The sequence below is a fragment of the Callithrix jacchus genome, chromosome 6, assembly GCF_049354715.1.
Source record: "Callithrix jacchus isolate 240 chromosome 6, calJac240_pri, whole genome shotgun sequence".
NCBI classification, from domain to species: domain Eukaryota; kingdom Metazoa; phylum Chordata; class Mammalia; order Primates; family Cebidae; genus Callithrix; species Callithrix jacchus.
The window spans coordinates 56,225,220-56,251,796 of NC_133507.1; the positions used below are offsets into that span (position 1 = coordinate 56,225,220).

General features: G+C 40.8%; 1 protein-coding gene across 3 annotated transcripts in view; it reads right to left on the reverse strand.

The window, feature by feature from the left end:
- MAP3K20 (mitogen-activated protein kinase kinase kinase 20) overlaps positions 1-26,577 on the reverse strand; it is a 204,670-nt gene that overhangs the window by 10,256 nt on the left and 167,837 nt on the right. For all 3 annotated transcript variants that reach the window (XM_017973405.4, XM_002749336.7, XM_008998686.4), the window contains exons 15-17: positions 22,946-23,008; positions 21,889-21,981; positions 2,096-2,212 (exon numbers count right to left, since the gene is read on the reverse strand). In XM_017973405.4, the coding sequence (XP_017828894.1) occupies positions 2,096-2,212; positions 21,889-21,981; positions 22,946-23,008 (273 nt within the window). The remainder of the gene's footprint in view (positions 1-2,095; positions 2,213-21,888; positions 21,982-22,945; positions 23,009-26,577) is intronic.

The window sequence follows — 26,577 nt, forward strand, 5'->3', positions numbered from 1 at the left end:
AAGTTGCACATACACATGAAGAAATCATGGTGATGTTTTTCCACTGTATTAAAACAAAGGATTAGTGAAGAAGCCTGTACCTTCGATCCTATTTTAATTATAATGAAAACAGCCTCAGAAATAAACTGCACTCTCCTCCCAACCCCCTTTCACTTTAGATTTAAGGCTGCAAAGGAATGAATGGCTGTGAGCCGGGTTCAAAGAAAATGCGATAGAGATTTAGCTGGGCTAGGTTTTCTTTGAGACTGAGTCTCACTCTGTTGCCTAGGTTGGCTCACTGCAACCTCTTCCTCTCGGGTTCAAGTGATTGTCAAGTCTCAGCCTCCCAATTAGCTGGATTACAGGAACACGCCACCACAGCTGGCCAATTTTTTGTATTTTTAATAGAGATGGGGCTTCACCATGTTGGTCAGCCTGGTCTCCAACTCCTGGCCTCAAGTGATCTGCTCATCTCAGCCTCCCAAAGTGCAGGGATTACAAGCTTGAGCCACTGTACCCAGCCTGGGCTAGTTTTGTTGCTGCTGCTGCTGTTGGTTTTAAATTAGGATTGTTATTGTTTCTGTTGATGTTTAAAAGTTCTATAAATTTTGATTGATCTGTCCCAGTTCTAGTTTTCCTATAATCCTGTTAATATTGATGTGTGATTTGGCATGTATGGCATGATAGCAGAAACACTTATATTCAGTTTAACAACTTGATGTCATGGGTGGGGAAGAAAGAGAAAATACCTTTCCAGTCTTCAAGACAACATACTATGTCCCCCCAAAATTAGAAAAAGGTAAAACCAAATCATAACCCTTACAGATTAATAATGCCATGGAAATAACTCCTAGATGTGCAGTGGAATCCAACCATGAATATCAAATAAATCTACTTGATGAAACCACTTGTAAATTAAAAGGACTTGGTTGTTCAGCACTCTGATGCTTATGAAGAGAACACATTTACAATGTGTGCTCTCCTATGCATGCCTTAGAAGAACCATTTTAGTTCCTTACTTGTATTTGTACCCAGGTTTTTTGCTACAAGCTCCACTTTCTTCACTGAAACCAAATGCCTGGTTAATGTGTTACAGTTAATGCAGTTGTGAGGTTAGGGTGACTGTCCTGTTGACTTCATGGTTATTCGCCTGAAGTTGTTGACCTTCTACAGTTGAAGTCTCATTTGTACTTTTTCAGTATGATTGGGACAGAATTGAATTTTTTTCCATTTTGAGGAGCAAGCTAAGCATTTCCACAAGACTTTCTTTAGTGTTTTCATCAACATGCTTCCACCACTGACCCTAGAGTAGAAACATGCTCTCTGGCCACTCCAGGATTTCATAGGTGTGAACTTAAGGAAGCCATTAAGACTTCAATGTAGCTGGGCATGGTGGCTCAAGCCTGTAATCCCAGCACTTTGGGAGGCTGAGGCGGGCGGATCACGAGGTCAAGAGATCAAGACCACCCTGGCCAAAATGGTGAACCCCAGTCTCTACTAAAAAATGCAAAAATTAGCTGGGTGTGGTTGCATGCACCTGTAGTCCCAGCTACTTGGGAGGCTGAGGCAGGAGAATTGCTTGAATCTAGGAGACAGAGATTGCAGTGAGCTGAGATTGCACCACTGCACTCCAGCCTGGCGCCTGGCAATAGAGCAAGATTCTGTCTCAAAAAAAAAAAGAAGACTTCAACGTGTGCCTCACAATTAACCTTATCTCAGTCCTTCAGGAAATTGACCTCAACCAAGAAAGTCTCCCTCTGTATAAGTTTTCCAAAGTTTAGAAGTACTCAATGTTTGAAGTAAATATTTTCATCGTTCACATTTTCCTTCCTTTAATAAATGAGAATAAGCATAAAGAAATGTAGAAGAAAAAAATTTAAAAAATTAAACGATACCTTTTTGCAGTGCTTTTCAGTTCACACAGCATAAGTGGAATTTTAACAAAAACCCATTATGATCTCAATCTGCTAAATAAAACGTGCCTTTCAACAGCCAGCTCGAGGCTGAGCTGATGTGAGCACGGACAAGTATAAAAGCACACTGCTGGGGTATTTTAATGTCTTTGTTTGATATCTGTGAATTCAAAAGAGCTTTTAAGCCGTAAATAGAACCCTACCTTTGTCATCTTTAAAATCTCCGCATCAGGTAGGTTAGTGTTGAATGTCACATCTTTTATATAGGTTATTGCAATTTCATCCCCATCCATCTCCATATACATTTTCCACTTGCAATCCTGGAATTAAAAACAAAATTATAGAATCTGAGAAAGTGAAACTTTTTTTTAGTCTTAATGTTTCATAACACATAAAATATTCTCAATGAAGTATTATTGGAGTGGCTTTTTTCCCCTTTTTCAATAAAAAGACATGAAATTAGATTCCTACGTATGTCGAAATAAGCTCCAGTTAGTGCAGCCTTGAGACATAATTTATCAGTTTTAAGTGTTCTATTATAGGAGTTACAAAATCAAAATCCTGAAGGGACCAGGCAGATAATAAAAATGAGTAAAGCCAGGCAGTTTCCTTATAAAGCTTTGAGGCAACCTTTTAAAACAGACCCATTTAATTTACATATTAAACATTGTAGGGATATTTTCTCATTGCTATGAAGAAATGTGGGTTTTCTACCTTTCTTGAACTATAAGACCTTCTTGATCCACCTTTAATTTTCCTAGATTGATAATGATGTGGGTTCAAGAAACTCTTTCCTCTTAACAAGAAGGAAAACAACAGTTCAAATGTGATGACACATGATAATGGACAACTAGAGAGTTATGTGGTGGGTGAGGGATTGTGGGAAGCTGAAGAACAGTTGCCCTAAAATCATGCCTACTTCTCGGCTTCTGTTGATTGTTCCCATGTATAAATATGAGCCGAGTTTTGTTATGTCCTTTAATATTTCATGAAAAGCTGAGAATTTTGATCCTTATGTAAAACCTCTTGATTTTTAAATGATGGTATATTAATTAATTTTTTAAATAAAATCACCATATAATGAAAAAGTGCTTTACATCATTAGTTACCAGGAAACTGCAAATTGAAACCACAATGAGGTACCACTATACACCCATCAGAACGGCTGAGACTGATAACATCAAATGTTGGCTAGAATTTAGAGTTCTGGAACTCCCACATTAATATTAACACATTGTTGGTGGGAATATAAATGGTACAATTGCTTCAGAAAACATTTTGGTAATTTATTACAAAACCAAATATATGCCTATTTTATGACCCAGAAAATCTACTCCTAGGTATTTACCCAAGAGAAATGAAAAAGACTTGTCTAGGTATGTTCTTAGCAGCTTTATCATATTAACTAGAAAGCTTGAAACAAGCCAAGTGTCTATCAAAATGAGAGTGGCTAAACCATGACATATTGATAGAATGGAATACTACTTAGCAATACAAAGGAAGGCGTTACTGATGCATGCAACAACTTGGATAAATCTCAAAAACATTATAGTGAGTGAAAGAAGTATACAGAAAAAAGCAACCGAATGATCCCATTTATATGATAGTCTAGAACAGACAAAACTAATTCATGGTAGAAAAATTCAGAAGGGTGCTTGCTTCTGCAGATGGGGACTTACAAGGTATATAAGGGAACTGTCTGGGGGTAGCAGTAATCTATTGATAGAGGTTTCGGTTACACAGGTGCATGCATTGGTCAAAATTCAGTGAATATACATTTAAAATGTGTGCATTTCTCTTTTTAATTATATTGTGATTATTAAAACAATTTTTTTGAGACAGGGTCTTGCTTGCTCTGTCACCCAGACTGGAGTATGGTAGTGTGATCCCAGCTCACTGCAGTCTTGACCTCTCAAGCTCAAGCGATCCTCCCACCTCAGTCTTCTAAGTAGCTGGGACCACAGGCACGTTCCATCATGCTCAGCTAATATTTTCTTATTTCAAATTTTTTGTAGAGATGGGTTTCACTATGCTGTTGCTCTAGCTGGCCTCAGATTCCTGGGCTCAAGTGATCCTCCCACTTCAGCCTGGGATTACAGGCTGAGCCTCATTTTTCTCATTAACCTAAAGGGAACACAGTCCTGACTTTCAGGGTTATTATGGATATCCGATAAAATAGCATTATGTAAGTGCCCAGCAACATGCCTAGAGCATAGTAAGCGCTCCACAAATGTGAGTTTCCCTCCTGTCGGCCCCTTCTTGACACAGAGCTGCTCTGACAATGTGCAGAGAAAGCTCTGATTTGTAGCTTGAAGTCATGGGGGAGCTCTCTGGTTAGGAGATGAGAGCAAAGCAGGGGGAGTTCAGGCGTTTTCATGCAGTTCAAGATCTTTTGACTAACTTAATTCCCAAATTTGACAGGCAAAAGACACAGAACTAAGTAAACTCCTCTCTTCTAAGGCTTTTTATCCCAGCTGCTGCCTTGAGGACGCCCTTGCTATTTCAGAGAAGTGCAATCATGACACCAAACAGTCATTATCCTGCCCAGTTATCTCAGGACCCATGTTGCCTGGGTAGCAGTGGCTCCAAAACAAAGAAATACTGAGAGATTTGCCAATTCTGAGAAACTCATTTGACTTATGTTAACCAAGAGCCAGGTTTTCATTTTATTGAATAGACCTTTTCCTTCACTAATTGGCTCTCCGTCTTGTGGCTGGGCAAAGAGGGTCAGACATGGGCCCTGCTAGGTTTGCAATTCATCTAGAGGCTTTCCTAAAACATCAGCCACCCTCAGCTTCCTGTTGAAGCCAACAGACTTTCAACAGCCTCTTTGTTGATGGCTTCCCATAAGAATTATGTCTGAGCTTGCTCTAGGAAACATTCCAGGTCCACCCTTATTTATGAGGGCATTTTCTAGTTTCAGCATGTAAGGTGCTTGTTATATTAGCCTTAATCCTCAGGATTCTTCTTTCTTCAAAAAACACAGAGCCAGGAGCAGTGGCTCATGCCTCTATCCAAGTTACCTGGGAGGCTGAGGAGGGAGGATTGCTTGAGGCCAAGAGTTCAAGGTCATCTTAGGCAATATAGTGAGATACTGTCTCTAAAAAAGAAATTTTAAAAAGTAGATAGATAAACAGAATGTGAATTTATGGTCCAGGGGTTAAATTTGGGACAAAGATGTGAGTTTATTTTCCTTTGTTTATCCCTAAACATTTTTATTATTAAATTATTTAAGCAGCAAAGTTGAAAGAATTTTACAGTGAACCCTCATATCCCCCATTCAACCATTAACATTTTACTCTACCTGGCTTATCACATACACTTGGCTTACCCATTTACCTGTCCTTCTAGCCATCCATCAATCTTTATTTTTTTGATACATTTCAAATTAATTTGCAGATATCAGTAGGCTTCCTCCTAAAATATTTAGAGAATAAAAAAATGCAGTTCAGGTACAGTGGCTCCCACTGTAATCCCAGGCTGAAGTGGGAGGATCACTTGAGCCCAGGAATCTGAAGCCAGCTAGAGCAACAGCATAGTGAAACCCATCTCTACAAAAAATTTGAAATAAGAAAATATTAGCTGAGCATGATGGAACGTGCCTGTGGTCCCAGCTACTTAGAAGACTGAGGTGGGAGAATCGCTTGAGCTTGAGAGGTCAAGACTGCAGTGAGCTGGGATCACACTACCATACTCCAGTCTGGGTGACAGAGCAAGCAAGACCCTGTCTCAAAAAAAGAACTCTCCTAGGGTTTCCTGGCCAATACGTGGTTGACATCAACACAAGGCTGCGTGACCCCAAAGCTGGAGGAGATACTAACGGGGACAGACAAGCAGGAGAGGTGGCAGGTGAACCTGCTGCATGGTTCTGTCGAGCTTCATAAATGGGTCCAGCCACGGAAAACAAGCAGGAGGAAGAAGGACCAGAGAAGGTTTTGCTGACACAACCAAAAAAGCTAATGGCCATCATCCTCCCTGCAGCGACTGCTTCCCTGCTCCCCAAGGTCCAACGTAGAGAAACACTAATCCAAGTAACAGCGTTAGAGATCTTTTTTTAAATTCTCTTTTTTGCTCCTACTAAAGAAAGGCTTTTACCATAAAAGAAGGCAAACAAAAGGAGTGAAACTATAATCAGGCCAGGCACGGTGGCTCCGCCTGTAATCCCAGCACTTTGGGAGGCTGAGGCGGGCAGATCACGAGTCAAGAGATTGAGACCATCCTGGCCAACGTGGTTGAAACCCTGTCTCTACTAAAAATACAAAAATTAGCTGGGTGTGGTGGTGCATGCCTGTAGTCCCAGCTACTCAGGAGGCTGAGACAGGAGAATCGCTTGAACCTGGGAGGCAGAGGTTGCAGTGAGCTGAGACTGTGCCGCTGCACTCCAGCCTGGCGACAGAGCGAGACTCCATCTCAAACAAACAAAATGCTGTAATCAAGGAAGTCATAAGACAAGGAGGGCATCATTCATTTCACTAAAAAATAGGTTCAGCTTGTTAAAAGCTGGGTGAGAGAGAAAGAGAATATGCTCCGACATGCAGTGCCCATGTAAATCATTAAGATAATTTGACAGTGACCTGACTCCAGGTGTCTTCAGGGCATCGGTGATGTCATTGTTGCCTAGTTAACAAAAGTAATCCACAAGTAAAATCATTGAATTCCTTATATTCTGCTCAGTTTCAAATTAGTCTAAGGTATCCTTAACATTTTTGCCATCTTGTAAGTCATAAATTGCCAGTGAGGATTGTCCACAACTCTGGGATTCAGTTATTGCACCGCACAGGGCACACTGCAGACAGTGAGACGGCAGGCAACCAGTTCTTAACCGAGCGACCACTGAAAAGGCTATCGTTACAGATAAAATGAGTTAAGTCATCAATAACGTCACTAAAAATAATTCCACAACTTTATGAGCCAAATACAGGGCTTGTTTACACGTTTACAACCTTTTCAGTAACTTGGCTGTGATAGGGACCAGGTAATGGCACAGTGAACTCTGATTTTTAAACCGTTCACTTTGACTAAAAAAAAATAGTTTTTTTTTCTTGAGACAGGTTCTTACTCTGTCACCGAGGCTGGAGTGAGGTGGTGCAGGCTCAGCTCACTGCAGCATCAATCTCCTGGGCTCACGTGATCGTCCCACATCAGCCTCCCAAGTAGCTGGGACCACAGATATGTGTCATCATGCCCGGCTAATTTTGCCCTTTTTTTTTCTTTTTTTAAGACAGAGTCTTGCTCTGTTACCCAGGTTAGAGTGCAGTGGTGCAATTTCAGATCACTGCAATCTCTACCACCCAGGTTTGAGAGATCCTCCCACCTCAGCCTCTCCAGTAGCTGGGACTACAAGCATGTGCCACAACACCCAGCTAATTTTTGTATTTTTAGTAGAGATAGGGTCTCACCATGTTGATCACGCTGCTCTCAAACTCCTGACCTCAGGTGATCTGTCTGCCTCAGCCTCCTGAAGTGCTGGGATCGCAGGTGTGAACCACCACACCTGGCCTAATTTTGCTTTTATTCTTTGTAGAGATGAAGACTTACTATGTTGTCCAGGCTGGTCTCGAACTCCTGGGCTCAAGTGGTTCTCCTGCCTCAGCTTTGCAAATTGCTGAGATTATATAGGCATGAACAACTGCCCAGGGTAAACTATTGATTTTGGCTTGAGAAGAGTGGTAGAAACGTGGGTACTGATTTTTGAATTAGAAACATTCAAGAGTCAGGCCAGGTGCAGTGGCTCACACCTGTAATCCCAGCACTTTGGGAGGCCGAGGCAGGCAGATCACGAGGTCAAGAGATCAAGACCGTCCTGGCCAACATGGTGAAACCTCGTCTCTACTAAAATACAAAAATTAGCTGGGCATGGTGGTGCACGCCTGTAGTCCCAGCCATTCGGGAGGCTGAGGCAGGAGAATTGCTTGAACTGGGAGGTGGAGGTTGAAGTGAGCCTAGATTGCACCATTGCACTCCAGCCTGGTGCCTGGCAACAGAGCAAGACTGTCTCAAAAAAAAAAAAAAAAAAAGAAAGAAAAAAAATATTCAAGAGCCACTTGAATGTCTGTGAACAACTCTCAAAAGCAAACAGCTCTCTATTCTGAGGTCCTATGGAAACTGCAAAGTGCTCCTTTTCCAAAACCATCTCATCCTGGTAGTCTGAAATGCTCCTGTTATTCACTCCTCTTATTAAGGTGGTGATGATTCCTATTAAAATGGAAACAGTGTGGAAAAAACGATATATTAAGCCATTACTAGTGGAACATTACTAGTGGGGCAAGGTAGGGCAAGATCACAGGTTTAAAGTTTCATTACCTGGGTCTGAATCCCAGTTTTGCCCCCTTTCCCCCTAACCACAGCCAACTTATGTAACCCTCCTGAACCTCAGTGTTCTTTACTCAGAAGTGGATTGTTGTGTTCTATGGAGATTAAATGAGATAATGTAAATGCAGTACCCAGTATTGTGCCAGAACTGAATTAGGAACTCAAAAAGGAATAATTATCATTATTACCAATATGGTCACCAACACAGCTCCAATTAGTTTACTAGATTAGCTGGTTTGTCATCTAGCAGCCATAAAAGGGAATGGGACAGAGAACAAGGTAGCTTTGATGGACAGGAAGGTATAAAGGGTGGGCTAGAAGAGGGACCCTGCTGGAATGGGCAGGCTGGGTCAGTGCATCTCACTTGGGCAGGATCTGGGCATAGCATCCAGGGGGCTGTGAATCACTCAGGTACCAGGGAGTGATCAGAGATGAAAAAGAGAAGATGCAGCCAAGTGGCAACATAACAATGGACAGTTTCATGAAATGAATCAAAGAAGGAATAAATTAGTATCTTCTTACATAGACGGATCATATAACATGAAGTCTGACCTTCCCTGCTTCCACATCTTGATTCAGCACTACTAAGCAGCAGCACCAGATGTCTGGAGGTATTATGCATGATTGACAGCCAGAGAGCTTTATCTTGGATGAGGAAACCGACGCACAGAGAAATGAGGTAATTTGATGGAGGTCATGCAGGTAGTAAGAGGTGGGGCACAAGTCCTTGCTGTGCATTTGCAGGGAGTGATAATTACTCTTCAGTAGGAAAAGGGAACCAGCCCAGGAGCAGAGCTGGGCACTGGGAAGTGCTTCTGCTAGGACTTCGAGTAGTAAAAAAAAAAAAAAAAGTCACCCTGAACTTTCCACTAGCTAGAAAATCTCCCTCTCAGTGCAAATCTATAAGAAACAAATGGAATTTTGTTGGGGAGAGGGTAATGTTTGCATTTGACATGAATGAAAAATATGACAATTCTGGTGGGTGCCCAGAATATGCAATGTTTATCTGAGCAGCTGCTGAAATACCTGGGTATTTAAGAGCAAGTATGTGGCTAATGGAGGATAGCAAAGCATTCCATCTGAACTGCTTCAGGAGTGCCAATTTTGTGAAAAAATTTTCTGAATTAAGACCACTGGCCAACTAAAACAAACTCTTACACTGTGAAGATAAAATCCTCAACAACACTCGGTTAATGCTAAATGAAGTTTCTCTTTGTGAGAAATCACTATTACACTCTTTGCAAGCTGTTTAAATTTTTTTAGAGTTCCAAGCTAGTATAAATGACGCCAAACATAGACATTCCTTCTCCTCCCACTAGGAAGAAAAGAGAGAATGAAGGAATGAAGAAAAGGGGGGAGGAGAGAATAAATGGAAATAATCAAGATAGAAGTAAATTTTCCAAAAAGAAAAAGAGATTAAAGGTAGCACAGAAAAACTAGAGTTTAAAGTTCTGGGCAATTCAGAAACAGTAATCAATCAATCTCTGTCTCTCTCTCTTTCTCTTTTTCCCTATCAAAATTTAATTGCATTTATGAATATTATAGATAAAACTATTGAACAATCAAGACCAAGATCACTCAAGACACTTCAGAAAGAGACTCTCAAAATTAGGCTTTCGGGTTTTTATAGATCACGTTTACCTGATGTTACAGATGTTTAAAACATTTTAAATTTATTTTCTTATTTAGGTATATTTTGCATGTAATAAAATGCACAGATTTCAAGTGTACAGTTCTACAAATTTTGACAAAGGTATCTATCTGTGTAACCACCACAATAAGCAAGGTAGTTCTAGTACCCTAGGATGACCTTCCCACGTGGCTATTCCCAGGCAAGCTGCCTACACAGCCAGGACACTGTTCCTGCTTCTGTCACCACAGATTAAATTTGACTGTTCTGGAACATCACAAAATTAGAATTTTACAGGAGATACTTGTATATGTCTGGCAAAATTATTAATTAATCCTCATGGCCTTACCCTGTTATAGAGAGCACTGCCCCACTTTACACATGAGGAGACTGAGGCTCAGAGAATGGAGAGATTTGCAGCAAGGTCATTTGCCTTTGTAGGATGGGAATTCAAGTCCAGGCATGCCAAGTCTAAGCTGAGACATTAATTTTCAAAATCCACCCGCACCCTCCAAAACCCTGAATGTAAAAAAAAATAAATCATCCAAGAATGCTCAGTGTTCCAGCAAAAAGAGGCCTGTCTTGAGGAAGCAATTTAAAATATAAAATACAGAGGTCGGGATAAACTTGTTAAGATTCAAGGGAAGACTGGAAGAGACAGTCTCATAGCAGGCCACTGACTGTTGTGAAATCTAAGAGGTAATGCAAGATGAAATAAGAATACGATAAAAATTTTGGTCATGCTGGTATGAAAAGTAGTAAGATGTTGACGATTTAGGCTTCTGAAGGCTCCTTTATATGCGTTGCTATTATCTAGCTCAGCTGCTGAAACCTGCAGTTTTAAAGGCAGGAGAGAGGAACATCCTGTGGTAGCACCTGGGTTATTTATCATTAAGTATAACCCTGCTACACTATATTTTATTATGCTGCCTTTAAAAAAAGATAATACAAGTATGGTTAATTTGCTTCTCTTCTTTATCTATACAGTGTCATGACCCAGCATGGCTTTGTCCCATGAGATTTGTTTTTTAACCAAAAAGAAATCCACAAGAAACTCTCCCTAAAAATTCCATTAATAACCTCTTTCAGCGCGTATAGGTTGCAGGGTCTGGAACTAAGAATGTTTTAATCACTTCAGCAAAACAATGTCTCATAATGATGTACAGGACTATTGCTGTACTGATGAAGAATCATACATAATTCAGCACCTTTCACTTGGCACCACTGTGATATCCTCATTAGCCGTGGCTCACAGTGTCTGTCAGATGGTGTCCATGTGAACGCAGGCATTATATTGTCTTTGAGATGTGCAGCTGCTTCCATGACACTGCCAGTATATAAAAACATGACGCCAGTTTGTTTTATTTAGTGCTAAACCTTCCAGTTTGTAAAAACAAGGCTGACACAGAGCCTGACATGAGGCAGTGAAAATAATTAGCTCTCATTTTCTCAGCCTCCTATTTCCTTCTCCCTGCTGTGTTCTCTTTCCACTAAACCACCACATGTCAGTCGAAATGGGAGGCAATTAGTGGGCTCATTTCAGTCCCCACAACTGTGCTGAAAAGAAAGTATTTATGATGGCACAATGAACAGCTGAAAGATTAAATAACATTTGCCTTTTGAAAAGAAAATGACTTCTAGCTAAATGGGCAATTTTTGATTATTCTCAAACAAGCTTAGAGTAGTTGGTTTTTAAAATACAAGAAAGGAAAATGAGTCATTTTTAGGTGAAAGAATCAAATAAAACTTGACACAGTAATGCAAATAACTGATGTTTTATTGCAAAATATGTAAATGCGTTATACCCTTAACAATGGCTTGTGTCTAAGGTCAGGGCAGATTGGTGCCAAGTAGACACCAGTGGAGATAAGGTTGTTATATTGCCTTTTTGGGGTTGTTATTTGAGTTACGTATGAAAAAGGGGCTTTAGGGGTGATGGTAAAATAAAGTGAAATCAAGTGAGACATGCTTTCATATGATGCATCACACACTCGACTATCTCAAATGGTTCAGATGTTAGTTGACATGTTTGGAAAGGGCTTTTTTTTTTTTTTCTTAACTGTATTTGAAATTGGAAAGTACTAGGTCTTCATAATGAAAAAAATAGTAAGTCTTGCTATTGATTTTTGAATAACTAAGAATCTATTCTATTGTAGACTGGGCTTCTTAACCAGTTATAGAAGTTGATCTAGCTTACCTAAGTACTGCTTTAACACTTTGAAATACTGGGAAATCTACTGCAAAGGAACTTTTATCCAGGATCCTCAAAATATAAAAATATAAAAGTTCTTCTGCCTGCTAAGTTCTTCTCCTCCCATCCCATGACGTTAGGGGTCAAAGAAATACAATTAAAAAAAAAATTTTAAAAAACCCACTAACCTAGTTAGTAGGCATTGCTTACCAGTTAAGCTATTATGAATTCAAATCCTGGTGTCCAGGATTGATATGGTTGTCAGACATCCTTGAATTTCCAACATAGTGCTTTATACTTTTACTTCAAATAGCCTGTCCCTTTTATAGTTGATTATTCTCAAAACTTAGATTTTGGTTTAGAAAACAGAAGCCACTGTGAGTACTGAGGTCTCTTGCTGCAGAACTTACAGTGATCCTCAGAAGCTTTTGAAAACTTGCTTCTAAGAGCAAAGATCTCTTTCCCTCTAGACAACTGTGCCTGCCATCATGGAGTCACTAACTATGAGCGTTTCCACATTTTTAAAAAGATAGTCACAAATTTAAATTTTGTTTTTCTGTTTCCAAACTATATTCTTACTTTTTACAAAAATGAATCCCAAGTTTTGATTCATGCATTATGGTCAGTATGAGACAATATGACAAAATGAGATGATGGTGACCTGGAGACCTAAGCCAACTAACAGTTGCTTCATTGGGAGACTGGAGCTCTCTTTGAGTTAAAGACACTTATTATTATAGTTGGTAACCAGCAATAATGTGCTTGTAATTTATTCAAGCCTATGTTTTATCATGTACATCGCTATTTCAAAATGAATTCAAAATCTTGATTAAGAAGACTAAGAGGGACCCAAGAGTGTGCTGGAGCCAGCTCCCATGAGCTGACTGCTTACACCCATCCCCAACTTTAAATCCAGTGACATCAGATTGGTAAGGTGAAATCAGCCATGGTGGGAATCTTCACACCATGGAGATCTGCACATACTACAGATCAGGGCTTTCTCCCATTGTTAGACACTTCCTGGCATGCTGCATGTAAGCAGGACTGGCAGTCCATTCAGCAAGTATGCACTGAGCACCCTGCCCAGTTCTGCTCTAGCTCTCCAGCTCTATAGGCCGCTGTCCAACCTGTTTGACAAAGTACATTGCCATAGACTGTAATTAGAAATCAGCAGTGAGTTATGCAGTTGTACAATTCTGAACTGCATTCGCTTCTTTGCTCAAGTAAAACTTGTGTTTCTTTTTCATTTTTAAAAAACCACTTTATTGAGATATAATTGAATACAAAAAGCTCTACCTATTTAATGTATATAACCTGATGAGTTTGGAGATACACATATGAAGACAGGGTAGGGACAGGACTTAGCCCCACCCCACCCCCACTGGTGTATTTTTTTCCATACATCCTCACTGACCATGAGAGTAAACTGTGTGAAGAAACTGAGAAGCAGCATTCCACCATCAATCTAACTCAAGGGAGTTAACCCTATCACCTGCATGCACACAAAACCAAGAAAATGACCCATCCTAACCCCTTGCCTCATTATACTACTCAAATTCCTGCCCCAGGAGCTTATCTGCCATTTTTTGATCATGCGATGCATGTATTAACATGATTTCTGAATCCGCCTGCACACCCTATGCTCTGTCCTGCACATGTAATGACATTCACATACCTTATGCTTATTTATGTCACCCTTCTCAAAACACTGCAAGACCTGCCCTCAGAGAGCCATTGGGAAGACTCTTGCTCCCATGCTGTCTCCCTTGGGATCATGCATAAGCCCCAGCAGAGTCTTGTCTGGGAAATTTTCTCAACCTCATGTTAATTTCTGTTGCATGACAACTCAAGAACAGGTAGGTAATGTATGCACCTATGAGACCATCACCACAGCCTATGCCATAAACATTTATCTATCACCTCCAAAAGTTTCCTCCTGCCCTCTTATTTGTTATTTTTATAAGAATGCTTAACACGAAATCAACTGTCTGCAAATTTTAAGTACATAACAACCTGCTGTTAATTATAGCTACTGTGCTGTACAGTACATTTCTAGAACTTATTCATCATGTATAATCAAAACTTTGTATCCTGTGACTAATATGTCCCTGTATCCTCTTCCCTTAAACTTGTGTTTCTTATAGAACCCTACCACTGCAAGCTTATGTACAAATATATGTGTGCATACATGTATTTTTTCTTTCAAAAAATAATCACAGAAATAAATTTCCCTACACCTAATTTTTAGTAAATGCAAGATATATCAAAGTAAAGCACTGCTTTTAGCTGTTCTGAAATGTCCAAAAAGTGTTGGCTTTATACTTACAAAATCCTTTTCTTTGTGACCTGTTATTTTATTCATGTTTATCCATTTATTAAAACTTGCACAATAGGAAAAAAAAAGCCCTATTTGACAGTTTTTGATATTTATAGTGCTCTGAGAAAGGACCTGGAGATTCAATTAAGTTTATTAAATGCAACATTTTATAAGCAATATGATAAGAACTTAAAAGCACAAAGCGTTTATAAAAAGCAGAGTTTTTAACCTATAGATGACACGGCTGTAAAAGCAGAACTATTGATTGAATTTCTTCTGCTGGGGAGGGGGAGGAGAGGCCAGGTGTTAACCATGAGGGTGGAAGGCCGGAGAGGGAGTCAGCTGGGCAGGAAGAGTCCTCTATTGATAACCTTCCACTTTGCGGGCATCAGTAATTCTGCTTCTACCTCTTCAAAAGCTTCCTCTCATTTACTCTTACCGCTTCTCTTGCCCCTTCAAAATAAGAAACTGGAAGTAAGGACCCACTCACCGGTAGCCGGCGTGTTGGGAGAGTTGGGAGAGGCAGGGTGGTGGTTCCGTTACTTTCCCCCTAACCAGGGTCTCTTATGTCAAGTAATCAGTTTAGACCCACAGAACCCAGCTTCAGTCAGGTTTCCTTTGCCTCACTGGGGAGAGGAGGAAATAAGGACCCACAGAACAAAGTCTGTGATGGTTGAGCATTTGTAAGGAATGGATGACTCCTGAAATAGTTCCTTCCTAACTCTGCTTTTGAATTTTTATGACACACAAAATCTCAAAAAGATCTTGGTGAGAAAACTGCTGGGTGATTTGATAATTTATCTCTTGGCAATTTGAGAATCAATATTCCTGCATGGTGAGCTGATAAGAGATATAATAAAATCTATGCAGCTGAATATTTTAATAAAAAGGGGTGGTTGCCACCCTGGGAAGCACATGAAGTTGTCTGAGATTCTGGAAGCCACTTTCCTTTTGTGCGAAGTCAAAGGCCTTAGATTGTAAAACACAGGGCACTTTGATTGCAAAAACAAAAACAGTGGTAATGTAGTATTAACTGACCCTCCAGTGCCTTTTGATTAGCAATATACTTATTTTGGGGGACAATGGTATCTTCAAAAATGAGGCAGTGTGACACAGTAGTTAGACCCTTACACTGGATCTGCCCCTTACTAGGTGGGAGCCTCTGGAGAGGAGCTTCACCTCTCTGTGCCTCAGTTTCCTCATGAAGAAGATGATACAGAGATCATGTTCCCTGTTATGTTGAGTTGTACGATTACACAAAAATGCCCTTTGCAAAGTGCTCACCAGAAATATGAATAATAATTATCCTTAGCATGGGAAACAGGCTGAGAAAGACACAATTTCTGCCAGTTTGACTGTCATAACTTCCAGGCTATCTCCATATACAACGTCATCTAAATTATTAGTAGTATTTTTTGAGACGAGTCACGCTCTGTTGCCCAGGCTGGAGTGCAGTGTTGTGATCCTGGCTCACTGCAACCTCTTCCTCCTGGGTTCCCGCTGCTCTCCTGCCTCAGGCTCCCAAATAGCTGGGACTACAGGCACATGCTACCATGTCCAGCTATTTTTTTTTTTTTTTTAAGACAGTCTTGCTCTGTCGCCAGGCACCAGGCTGGAGTGCAGTAGCGTGAATCTCGGCTCACTGCAAACTCTGCCTTCCAGGTTCAAGCAATTCTCCTGCCTCACCCTCCCGAGTAGCTGGGACTACAGGCGTGTGCCACCACACTCAACAAATTTTTTTTGTATTTTTAATAGAGATGGGGTTTCACCATGTTGGCCAGGATGGTCTTGACCTCCTGACCTCGTGATCCGCCCGCCTCAGCCTCCCAAAGTGCTGGGATTACAGGCATGAGCCACTGCACCAGGCCAATTTTTATACTTTTAGTAAAGATGGGGGTTTCACCATGTTGGCCAGGCTGGTCTCAGATTCCTGACCTGAAGTGATCCACCCACCTCAGCCTCCCAAAATGCTGGGATTATAGGTATGAGCCACCATGCCTGGCCCACAGTGTCATTTAAATTAGTAATTAACTACTTTTTTTTTTTTTTGAGATGGAGTCTAGCTCTGTTGCCTAGGAAGGGGTACAGTGGCACGATCTCGGCTCACTGCAACCTCCACCTCCCAGGTTTATGCAATTATTCTGCCTCAGCCTCCTGAGTATCTGGGACTCCAGTCATGTGCCACCACATCCGGCTAACTTTGGTTTCACCATGGTAGCCAGGATGGTCTTGATCTCCTGACCTCGTGATCCGCCCAGCTTGGCCTCCCAAAGTGCTGGGATTACAGGCGTAAGCCACTGCACCCAGCCAATAATTAACTTTACTCTTTAGGAGCAGGTCAAATAAATGGGTAAAACTTGTTTTTGCCTATTAATTTAAATTGCCAGTGAAGCCTTTGGTCTAATCATGATATTTTCCCTGCTAGGTTTCAGAAAAAACACATTTCATTTGTGGGAGGCTTCTTGTAAGCATCAGTGGGGCTGGAGCCTGGTCAGGTCTTGGCTCTTTGGAGGGATGTGGCTCTGAAGACTAAGTGCGTGGGCAAGATGGCCCCACAGTCACCCCTGACTATGACCTTCCAAGGTTCTGCAAACCAACCTCACTTTGTGCCATCATCCATCTGGTTATAAAATGAAGCTAAGAAAAATAACTCAATCTGAATTCTTAGGACAAAGGTGGACAGGGTTTTTTCCTTTACTTATTTGTGTATAAGTTAATATTTTCATGGCTTGCTCTTTGTAGGCTTAAAGTTGTGGAAGTGATGTGATTTTAAGGGGTGGTTAGTGGGTGGTCCTTCTCAAATGCAAAGGGAAATGTAGCTACTATTCTCATGATAAAGTCACTATTGTACATTATTCTCAACAGCTGCCATTACAACACATTTTTCATATTACTTCTAAAAGAAAAGGTAGAATCCAGCAAATGCCTCTGCTATGCAAACGCTTAGGTTTGGAGAGAACTTGCAAAGTTCCAGTTTTCTCTTGGAAAGCTTATTCTGGTCATGGAGGTGGGGTGGACTTAAAGGCTTCCCCTTTCCTGTGAAGATGGGTTGATGAGAACTCAGTTAATTGGAATTCGGAGGAAGCCTTTCCTGGGTTCTATCTTGAAGGCCCAAAGCAACAAGGTTTTCATGTGGGGAAGTGAAATTTCTTTCTTTCTTTTATTTTTTTATTTTTTAGCTTATAGCACCTGATATTTCCAGGCAATCTCCCATCCAAGTACTAACCGGGCCCGACCCTGCTTTGCTTCTGAGGGAACTGAAATTTCAATTCAAAGCACATTAATCAGAAAATATTTCATAATGCTAAGATATAGGCTGGCATAGCTGGTATAGTTTAGAACTGGACAGTAATTTATTCTAAGGTTGTTTTATATAGGTTTACAGATGGCTTAAATGTTGTGGATCAGGTGTGAGATCTAGCACATACTTACTATGAAGGCAATAATAAAAATGTAATTTCTGATCTGAGCTTTGTCCTTGCCTCACTCCAGGCTAATCATACACTTTCTGAATCAGCAATGACAATACTATGAGTTATGCACCTCACCCAAATGCCATGGGATAAAAGAGACAATATTTATGGAATACCTGAGCTCTTTAGAAAATATTCTCTAAACAAAAGCTTTAAGCATTATTTTCAGGAAATTATTCAGCAATTGCTCACCAACCTCTTCAAGCCCCAATAAAATACTCATCCTTCCAAAAAAAGCTTTTCCTGATGAACCTCACCCATTCCAGTCACTTCCTTATACTTTTAGCACCTGAGCATCATATTCACGTTGTATATTTAACTTTTGATCTACTGCTTTATAATGTCATCTCTCCAGTTGCCCACACTAGAAAACTCATGGCCTTCTTGGTCCCTCCCTCCCACTTGCTGCATTTCTAGCTAGTGACACAATCTAGTTCCGTTTCAGTGTGTCCTGGGACCATGGCACTGCCACAGGCTCAGCGCTTTGGCACTTTTCACCTGGCTGTCTGCACTGCCCACTCACAGATCTTTCTCATGCTAGCCTGGCCTATTTCCAATTCATCTTTCTCTGTGCTTCTGAGATCTGTTAAGAATATAAATCTGATCTTATCTCCTCTTTTTAAAACCCTTCAAACTCATTGGCTTAGCACATAAGCCAGTGCTGTTTTTGGTCACTAGCCCCCTTTCTGGGCACTCCCTTTGGCATCCCCTGCTCCATGGTAAGTCTTTCTAGAGGGAAGATGCTTGAGTTGAGTTGTGAAGTCCCCTCACAATTATTCCAAGAAGAGCTCCCTGTGTTTCCCTGGCTTCATGCTTCTGAGCTTTTATGCACATGGTTTCCTCTGCCTTCAATGTCCTCTCCTTAGTTAGTCATTCTTAGTGGCTTTACAATTTTAGCTTAGGCAACACTTCTACCAAGAATACTTCAAGGACTCTCCCTCACCCCTTCCCCATCTATTGTAGATCCTCATCCAGTGAACTCTCACAGAAGCATGTAAATAGTTTTGTAAAAGCTCATCATTCTGTACCACAGCCATTCACAGATTTTGTCTATTGTTTATGATAAGCTGTAGATTCCATAAAGGCTGGGACTGTACTTTTTGATTTTGTATCAAAATCTAGCATCTACCTTAGAGCCAGGCACAAAGTAGGTCCTCAGTTAATGCCCGCCGAATGAATAGATGAAATTATTACTCTGGATGGGTGACCAAGGAACAGCAGACGATCAAAAGTTGCAGCAACTTTAGGGCTTGTAGATAATCTATGACTCAAGAAGTCTACAGCATTATGGCCAAAACCAGACCATTGCATTCAGTCTCAAATATCATCCATAGCTCCTTATTTTTACTAAAAAATAGATTTTTCAGTTTTCACATTAACAAATTATTTCTTTTTTAATTAAAAATATTTTCTTGGTTGAGATCTCTCTTCACAAGTCTTTCCCAAGGAATTTTTTCTCTTTTACCACATACAAGCCATAACAAAACTTAAAGATAACCCATAAATTTAATGTCATGGAATCAAGGAAACTAAAAAAGGCAAACTGAAATGTGCAATTTGTTTACCATCGGATGAACTTAGGGGTGCCAGAGCTGCAGAATCTCAGTGTTAGAAGGCGGCTGATGTTGCTGGAGACAGAACAACTTACTTCCCTGTCCCCTTTCTGAATAGACAGTGATCCATTCACAGACGTAAAAGTATTCATGTATAAGAAACCCAGATCCAGAGCAGCCCTCACTCAAAGTCTGTGGCCAAAACAAGGGAGGTAAAGATTTTCATTCAGCAGGTAAGGAAACACCTGCAGTGATGCAGACAACACATGCTCTTGCCTAGGTGTCTAGAAAGGGCATCTTTTAAAAAAATTAATGTTTATGGGGATATAGTAGGTGTATATATTTTGGGGGTACATGCAATTTTTTTTTTTTTGAGACAGTGTCTCGCTCTGTTGCCCAGGCTAGAGTGCAGTGGCACAATTTTGGCTCACTGCAGCCTTGACCTATCTCCTGAGCTCAAGTGATCCTTCCCACTTTAGCCCTTCCAAGTAACTAGGACTACATACACCACTACACCCAGATTTTTTTTGTATTTTTTGTAGAGATGGGGTTTCACCATGTTGCCCAGGCTGGTTTTGAACTCGTAGGCTCAAGCAATCCACCAGATTCAGCCTCCCAAAGCGCTGGGACTACAGGTGTGATCCACTGCGGCCAGCCCATGTGATGTTTTGATACAAGCATACAATATGTAATAATCACATCTGGGTAACTGAGGGCAGCCATTACCCCATATCTTTGTGTTAGGGACATCCCAATTCTACTATTTTAGTTATTTAAAAATATATAATAAATTATTGACTGTAGTCATGCTGTTGTGCTACCAAATAGATCTTATTCATTCTGTCTATGTTTTTACCTATTAACCATCCCAGCATCCTCTTGCCCTTCCCTGCTGCCCTGCCAAGCCTCTGGTAATCATCCTTCTACTGTCTCCATGAGTTCAAATGTTTTAATTTTTAGCTCCCTTGTCTTTCTGTGGCTGGCTTATTTCATTTACAAAATATCCTCTGGTTCCACCCGTGTTGTTGCAAATGACAAGATTTAATTCTATTTTATGGCTGAACAGTATGCCATTGCGTAGATGTACCACATTTTTATTATGTACCACTTTATCTACTCATCTGTTGATGGGCACTCAGGTTGCTTCCAAATGTTGGATATTGTGCACAGTACTGCAATAAACATAGGAATGCAGATATCTCTTTAATAGATTGATTTCCTTTCTTTTGGTTATATACCTAGCAGTAGGATTGCAGGATCGTTTCCATTCCCACCAACAGTGTGTGAAGGTTTTTCTTTCTCCACATCCTCACCAGCATTCATTATTGCCTGTCCTTTGGGTATAAGCCATTCTAAGTAGGGTGAGAGGATATCTCATTGTGGTTTTGATTTGCATTTCCTGATAATTAGTGACACTGAGCCATTTTCCATGTACCTGTTGGCCATTTGTATGTCTTCTTTTGAGAAATCCCTATGCAGATCTTTTGCCCATTTTTTAACTGGATCATTGGAAAGAGCATCTTTTGAAGCCACAGGAAAAACTCAACCCCTCACAACAATTTCCAGTCATTCCCAGGCACCGGTTCCCAGGAATGGCCTGGAGCAAGCATGGTTTTACTGAGGAAAGGCCAGAGCCAGCTGAGACTCCCAGAGCAATCAGTAGGCTCACACGGCTTGTGAGGTGTATTTATAAGGTCCTTGGCTTCCTCTAAGGAAAGGTACACATCATGCAGTAGTTAAGAGCTTGAGTTCTGGGAACAGAGCAACCTGCATTCAAATCTTTCTTCTGCTACTTGCTAGCCATGCAACCCTTGGGCAAGTTATTTAACCTGTCAGAGCCTCAGTTTGCTCATTTGCAAAATGTAAAAAGTAGTTTTCACATCTCAGTACTGTATACCTGGTACACAATAAGTGGTCAGTTAACAAGTTATTATTATCATTAGCTATTTAATAATAGATATTGTTATCATTAGCTATTAACACAAACCTACGTAATTCTAATTCATAGGCTACCTTGGACAAATAATTTTTCCAGACTCTCAAAATGACATAAACTGAAAGCCTCATTGAAGAAGTGTTGTCCAAATGCCCTGCCACCCTATTTAGAGCTGATCATTTGGGTCTCCACATTGCCTACAGATCCATTCTCAGTTTTCATTCTCAGTATTATAAAGCTCCTTTCTCTTAAGAAATGGGAATCAGGATGCTGTGACATGAGCGGTATATACAGTCTGGTATCCACGCCTCCCGTCCCCCCACCATCCATACTTCACTGTGAGTTATCCTGACGTTTGGGTGGCCTCACATGGATGTCTTCAGCTAACCGAGAAAGTAAGATTTCTAGACTGGATTACAGAGGCAGCTGGCAGCCTTTCAGCTAAATTCTATTTTATAAAGTCTATAAATTTACTCAGAATCCAGTTACCAGCTGGTAGTGGGTGTATAAAACCATGGAGTTACAAGACAGAAAAAAGTGTAATTAGATTGAGATTTAGCCAAAGGATTTAAAATGTGATTTACCTGTGGGCCAGTTCCTGGTTTCAAATGAAAACCAAAAACCAGTTCCAGGTTCACTATTTTTTCCTCATTTTCTTCAGGTTCACCTCCTGGGTCCTAAAACGGGAAACCAAGCACCAATTATTCCAGATGTTGTTTTTACTTCTCATGTAAAGAAGATGATATCTTAGCACTAGTTTTTTTTTTTTTTTTCCTGTTCTAATCTATTATTTAACTTTGGGTTATTTTGGATGAAGCTACAAATTAGAATTACTTAAAGCATGAGGAATGACATATTATGCCTTTTAGAACTTTGCCGAGTGACTTATTTCATGCAGTTCAAATTGAATGTCACTGTCTTACATTTATCACAATGCAGCTTGCATTGTGCAGTTTTACCCTAGAAATGCACTTAGCACCTTGAGATGCATTGTGAGATTTCAACTTGAGAGGTGCACAACACCCAGGGTATTTACAAGCTATTCCTAAAGAGGAATTACGCAGTGGATGGAGGATGCAGGTGTGGGTGATGGATGAAGCAGAGGAACAAAACGAGTCTTTGAGAGCTTAGAGATGAAAAATGATAACTGTTAATTAATAAGTAAAGTTCTGTAGGAATTGCAAGTATTTTCTGATTTTATAACAAAGTATGCCATGTTCCTTTATACTATATTCAAAATGTTAACTATACTAATGTTATTCAAACAATAAACCTCCCACCCCCTATGAAAGTGATGCTTGAGAGCACCAGGGTATGCTTTCAGTAACTTACATATTGAAAGTCTCCAGGGCCAGGTGGGAGGCCACAGGACCTCACCTACAATGTTGGCTTAGAACTCCTAGCCACTAAAGCAAAGTGTATTGTTCTTATCATGAAAGAATCGTTAATATTTCAACTTGTGAGGAACAAGGGTGTTCAATTTACACACATCCTTTGCTTCAAAGGGCCTTTTGTTAGACAGATACAATGAAATTTCACTTCAAACAACTATCTCCGACACTGGCAAATTTAGGTGTGGATGCAGCAGGTGCATGTGTCAATAAAGGTAGCATTAATGTATGTAAGAAAAACCTTACTTACCTTAATTAGTGGTGGAAAGTGAAACAAGTTTATGTAATCATGGGTTAATTTCTCAATGGCTGACTGTAAAAAAATCATATGACTTTATTAATGATCCAGTAATACCAAGAGAAGGTTAAAATCACTGGGTACAAACAAAGACATTCCTTATTTACCTAGTTCATAAACTATCTTGGGGATGTTAATATCCATTGTCTATTGAGAATGAATCTGATTGTCCAAAGTAGCATAGGTGGTTTGTAATTATTTAAAGGACCAGAAACTTTTAAAAATTATTTTCTATTTTGGAGACTGGGTCTCATTCTGTTGTGCAGGCTGGAGTGCAGTAATGCTATTATGACTCACTACAGCCTTGAACTCCTGAGCTCAAGAGATTCTTTCATCTTAGTCTCCCAAGTAGCTGGGACTCAGGTACATACCACCAAGCCCAGCTAATTTATTTTATTTTATTTTATTTTTTGTAGAGGTGGGGTCTTGCTCTGGTGCCCAGGTTGGTCTTGAAATCCTGGCCTCCTGTCTTGGCCTCCCAAAGTGCTAGGATTAAAGGCATGAGTTACCACAGCATGCCAAGAAAAGGAAGACATTTTGAAGATGTTGAATCTCAGACTAAGCAATAAATAAAACAATTTTTCTTTTTTTTTGAGACAGTATTGCTCTTTCACCAGGCTCTAGGTTGGAGTGCAGTGGCGCGATCTCAGCTCACTGCAACTTCTGCCTCCCGGCTTCAAGCAATTCTCCTGCCTCAGCCTCCTGAGTAGCTGGGACTACAGGCGCACACCATCACGCCCAGCTAATTTTTGTATTTTAGTAGAGACGGGGTTTCACTATGTTGGCCAGGATGGTCTCAATCTCTTGACCTCCTAATCTGTTCACCTTGGTCTCCCAAAGTGCTGGGACTACAGGCGTGAGCCACTGCGCCTGGCTAAAACCATTTTTCAAATACCAGCAGACTACAGTACTGAGAAGTGAGTGTTCCAGTATATAGAATGCAGGTGTCATGCTGAGTAACAGTGAGAAAAGCAACACAGCACATGAGTATAACACCCGACTTTCAGGAAGACTAGAATCTCACTCAAATATTGAGTGGATTGCAAGAACATTTCTATGAATATGTATCCAACATCCCCTCTGCCAGTGAAACACAAAGACAACTTAAAGGAAGATAATTTAAATGATGATTTTTTTTGATACTCAGCAGGCACAGTTCAGATTTTCTAAGAACTGATCATGGAGAGAGTAAAAAGTACCAACCTGTGAAAATTAGATGCATTTTTTAAAGCAAAATAAAAGTTGTTGACAGTTGACAATGGAACGAATACTTTTCGGGTGTTCAATCCTATTTTTTATACTCAGCTCCTCCACACGAGGGCTTGCAGGCTCAGAGAAGAAGGGAGCCATGGTCAGGTTTAAAGGGAGGGACAAACACATAGGAAAAGAATGGGTGGGGGCTGGGCATGGTGGCTCACGCCTGTAATCCCAGCACTTTGGGAGGCCAAGGTGGGTAGATTTCGAGGTCAGGAATTTGAGACTAGCCTGAACAACATGGTGAAACCCCATCTCTACTAAAAATAAAAAAAAAAAGTATCTAGGTGTGATGCTGCATGCCTGTAATCCCAGCTACTCAGGAGGCTGAGGCAGGAGAATCGCTCGAACCCAGGAGGCGAAGGTTGCAGTGAGCTGAGATCACACCACTGTACTCCAGCCTGGCAACAGAGCAGAAATCAGGCTCAAAAAAAAAAGAAAAGAAATGAATGGATATACTGCTCCACTGTCCAGTTTGATCACCTACCATTTAAGGACTCAGAGACTCTTAGAGAAAGTACACCAATTGTGCCTTCCTCAGTGAAAGCGCAAAGAATAAAGGATGCATTCTTACTATCAGGCTTTGTGTGAGAAACACTTCTGACAAGGGCCAGGAGGACTCCTCCAGTGTGGATATGCTCATCCCCTGTCATAGGTCCAGTCTCACAATTAGTAGTCATTCACTGAATTTGTTGAACAATAAACAGTAAGTCTGGTCTTTGCTTGCCTAAATGATACTGCTCAGCATGAAAGGGGTACTTTGGTTATCCAGAGCTACCCTTGGAAAGATGTAAATCACTTAGGGCTTCTGGTGAGGTATCACAGCTCACCACCCCTTCCTCTGAACTGATCCGTAAGGAATACTGGTCCCTTTCAAAGATGGCAGAGGGGAAGGGGAGGTTGGAGCTTCTTATTTGGCATCTGCCAAAAAGCACAAGTTTCACATTTCTTTTTTGAACCTCTGAAACATCTCTGTACTGCAGAAAATACGTTTTCTATTGTGGCCCTCCTAAGCCAGCAAAGCTTTTAGGGTGGACTTGCCCACACCCAGAGGCTGGGATGACATTCTTTTTCTTCTCTTTCTTTTTTTTTTTTAGACAGAGTCTCGCTCTGTCACCAGGCTGGAGTTCAGTGGCGCGATCTTGGCTCACTGCAACCTCTGACTCCCTGATTCAAGCTTTTCTCCTGCCTCAGCCTCTCAAGTAGCTTGGATTACAAGCATGAGCCACTATGTCCAGCTAATTTTTGTATTTTTAGTAGAGACGGAGTTTCACTATGTTGGCCAGGATGGTCTTGATCCCTGAGCTTGAGATCCACCCACCTGGGCCTCCCAAAGTGCTGGGATTACAGGCGTGAGGCACCACGCCTGGCCCCCAGGATTACATTTTTTTGCCAGCCTTTGAGAAATATGCTATGCATGAGTTTTCCTGCTCTTCTTCTAGGAAGGAGAAGATAGCTAGGTCCTCTTTCTGTTGTGGAGACAGTCTCTGGTGCGTGGGTGCCAAGCTATTAGGCAAAGGGTGCTGAGGGTCTGAAGGAAGTTTTTTTCCTGGATCTACTGTCCACAGAATTAAATGAATGGGTTCTCACTGGGGCTTAATTGGGATTTCTCTAGAAAGGTCAGCGTGGATAGTTCTGAGGTACGACTTGTTGGCATGCTGGTAGAGCCTTTGTGAAGATGTGGATTTGGACAGGAAACTGCATTTTCTAAATTTCTTCCTTTATTCTGTTTCTCTTCTTTCTAACCTATACACATTCCTCCATCCACCCACACTGGGGTGGGTGGGGTTTTGGGGAGCAAACTTGATGTTATTCTAAGATGTCTTTTGAAACAAAATTAATCATAATGACCACACAGATGCCAGCAATTCTTATTCAGTTTTAATAAGTTGCTAAATTGGAAAAAAAAAAAAAAAAGCAATCCTGACCATGCTCACCACAACAAACACAGAGGTTTGGCTTTGAAATGGCTCAAGACTTCAGTTTTGGGAGGAAATGTTAGGATTTCCTGAGTAAGTGGGGATTAAAATGCACACATGCTGGTGTCTGTCCGGGTCATAATAATGAAAATTGCAAACACCTTTAGGTTACTGCAGTGGCTTAGGTTTCCCTCTGGCCATGCACAAATTCTGGGGTCCTAGGGATTCCTGATGGAGTTTTGTCCTCTATAGAATTAAACTGAGTCACCTCCTGTGATTCTGAGTGGATGGCTGTTTTTCCAGGCACCACACTGTCTTTGTGGTATTTCTTACAGCTGTCTGTTTACCATTCTTACATAAGCAGTATCTGCTTTCCCCACCAGACTAGAGACTTCCTGAGGGCAGGGTGGT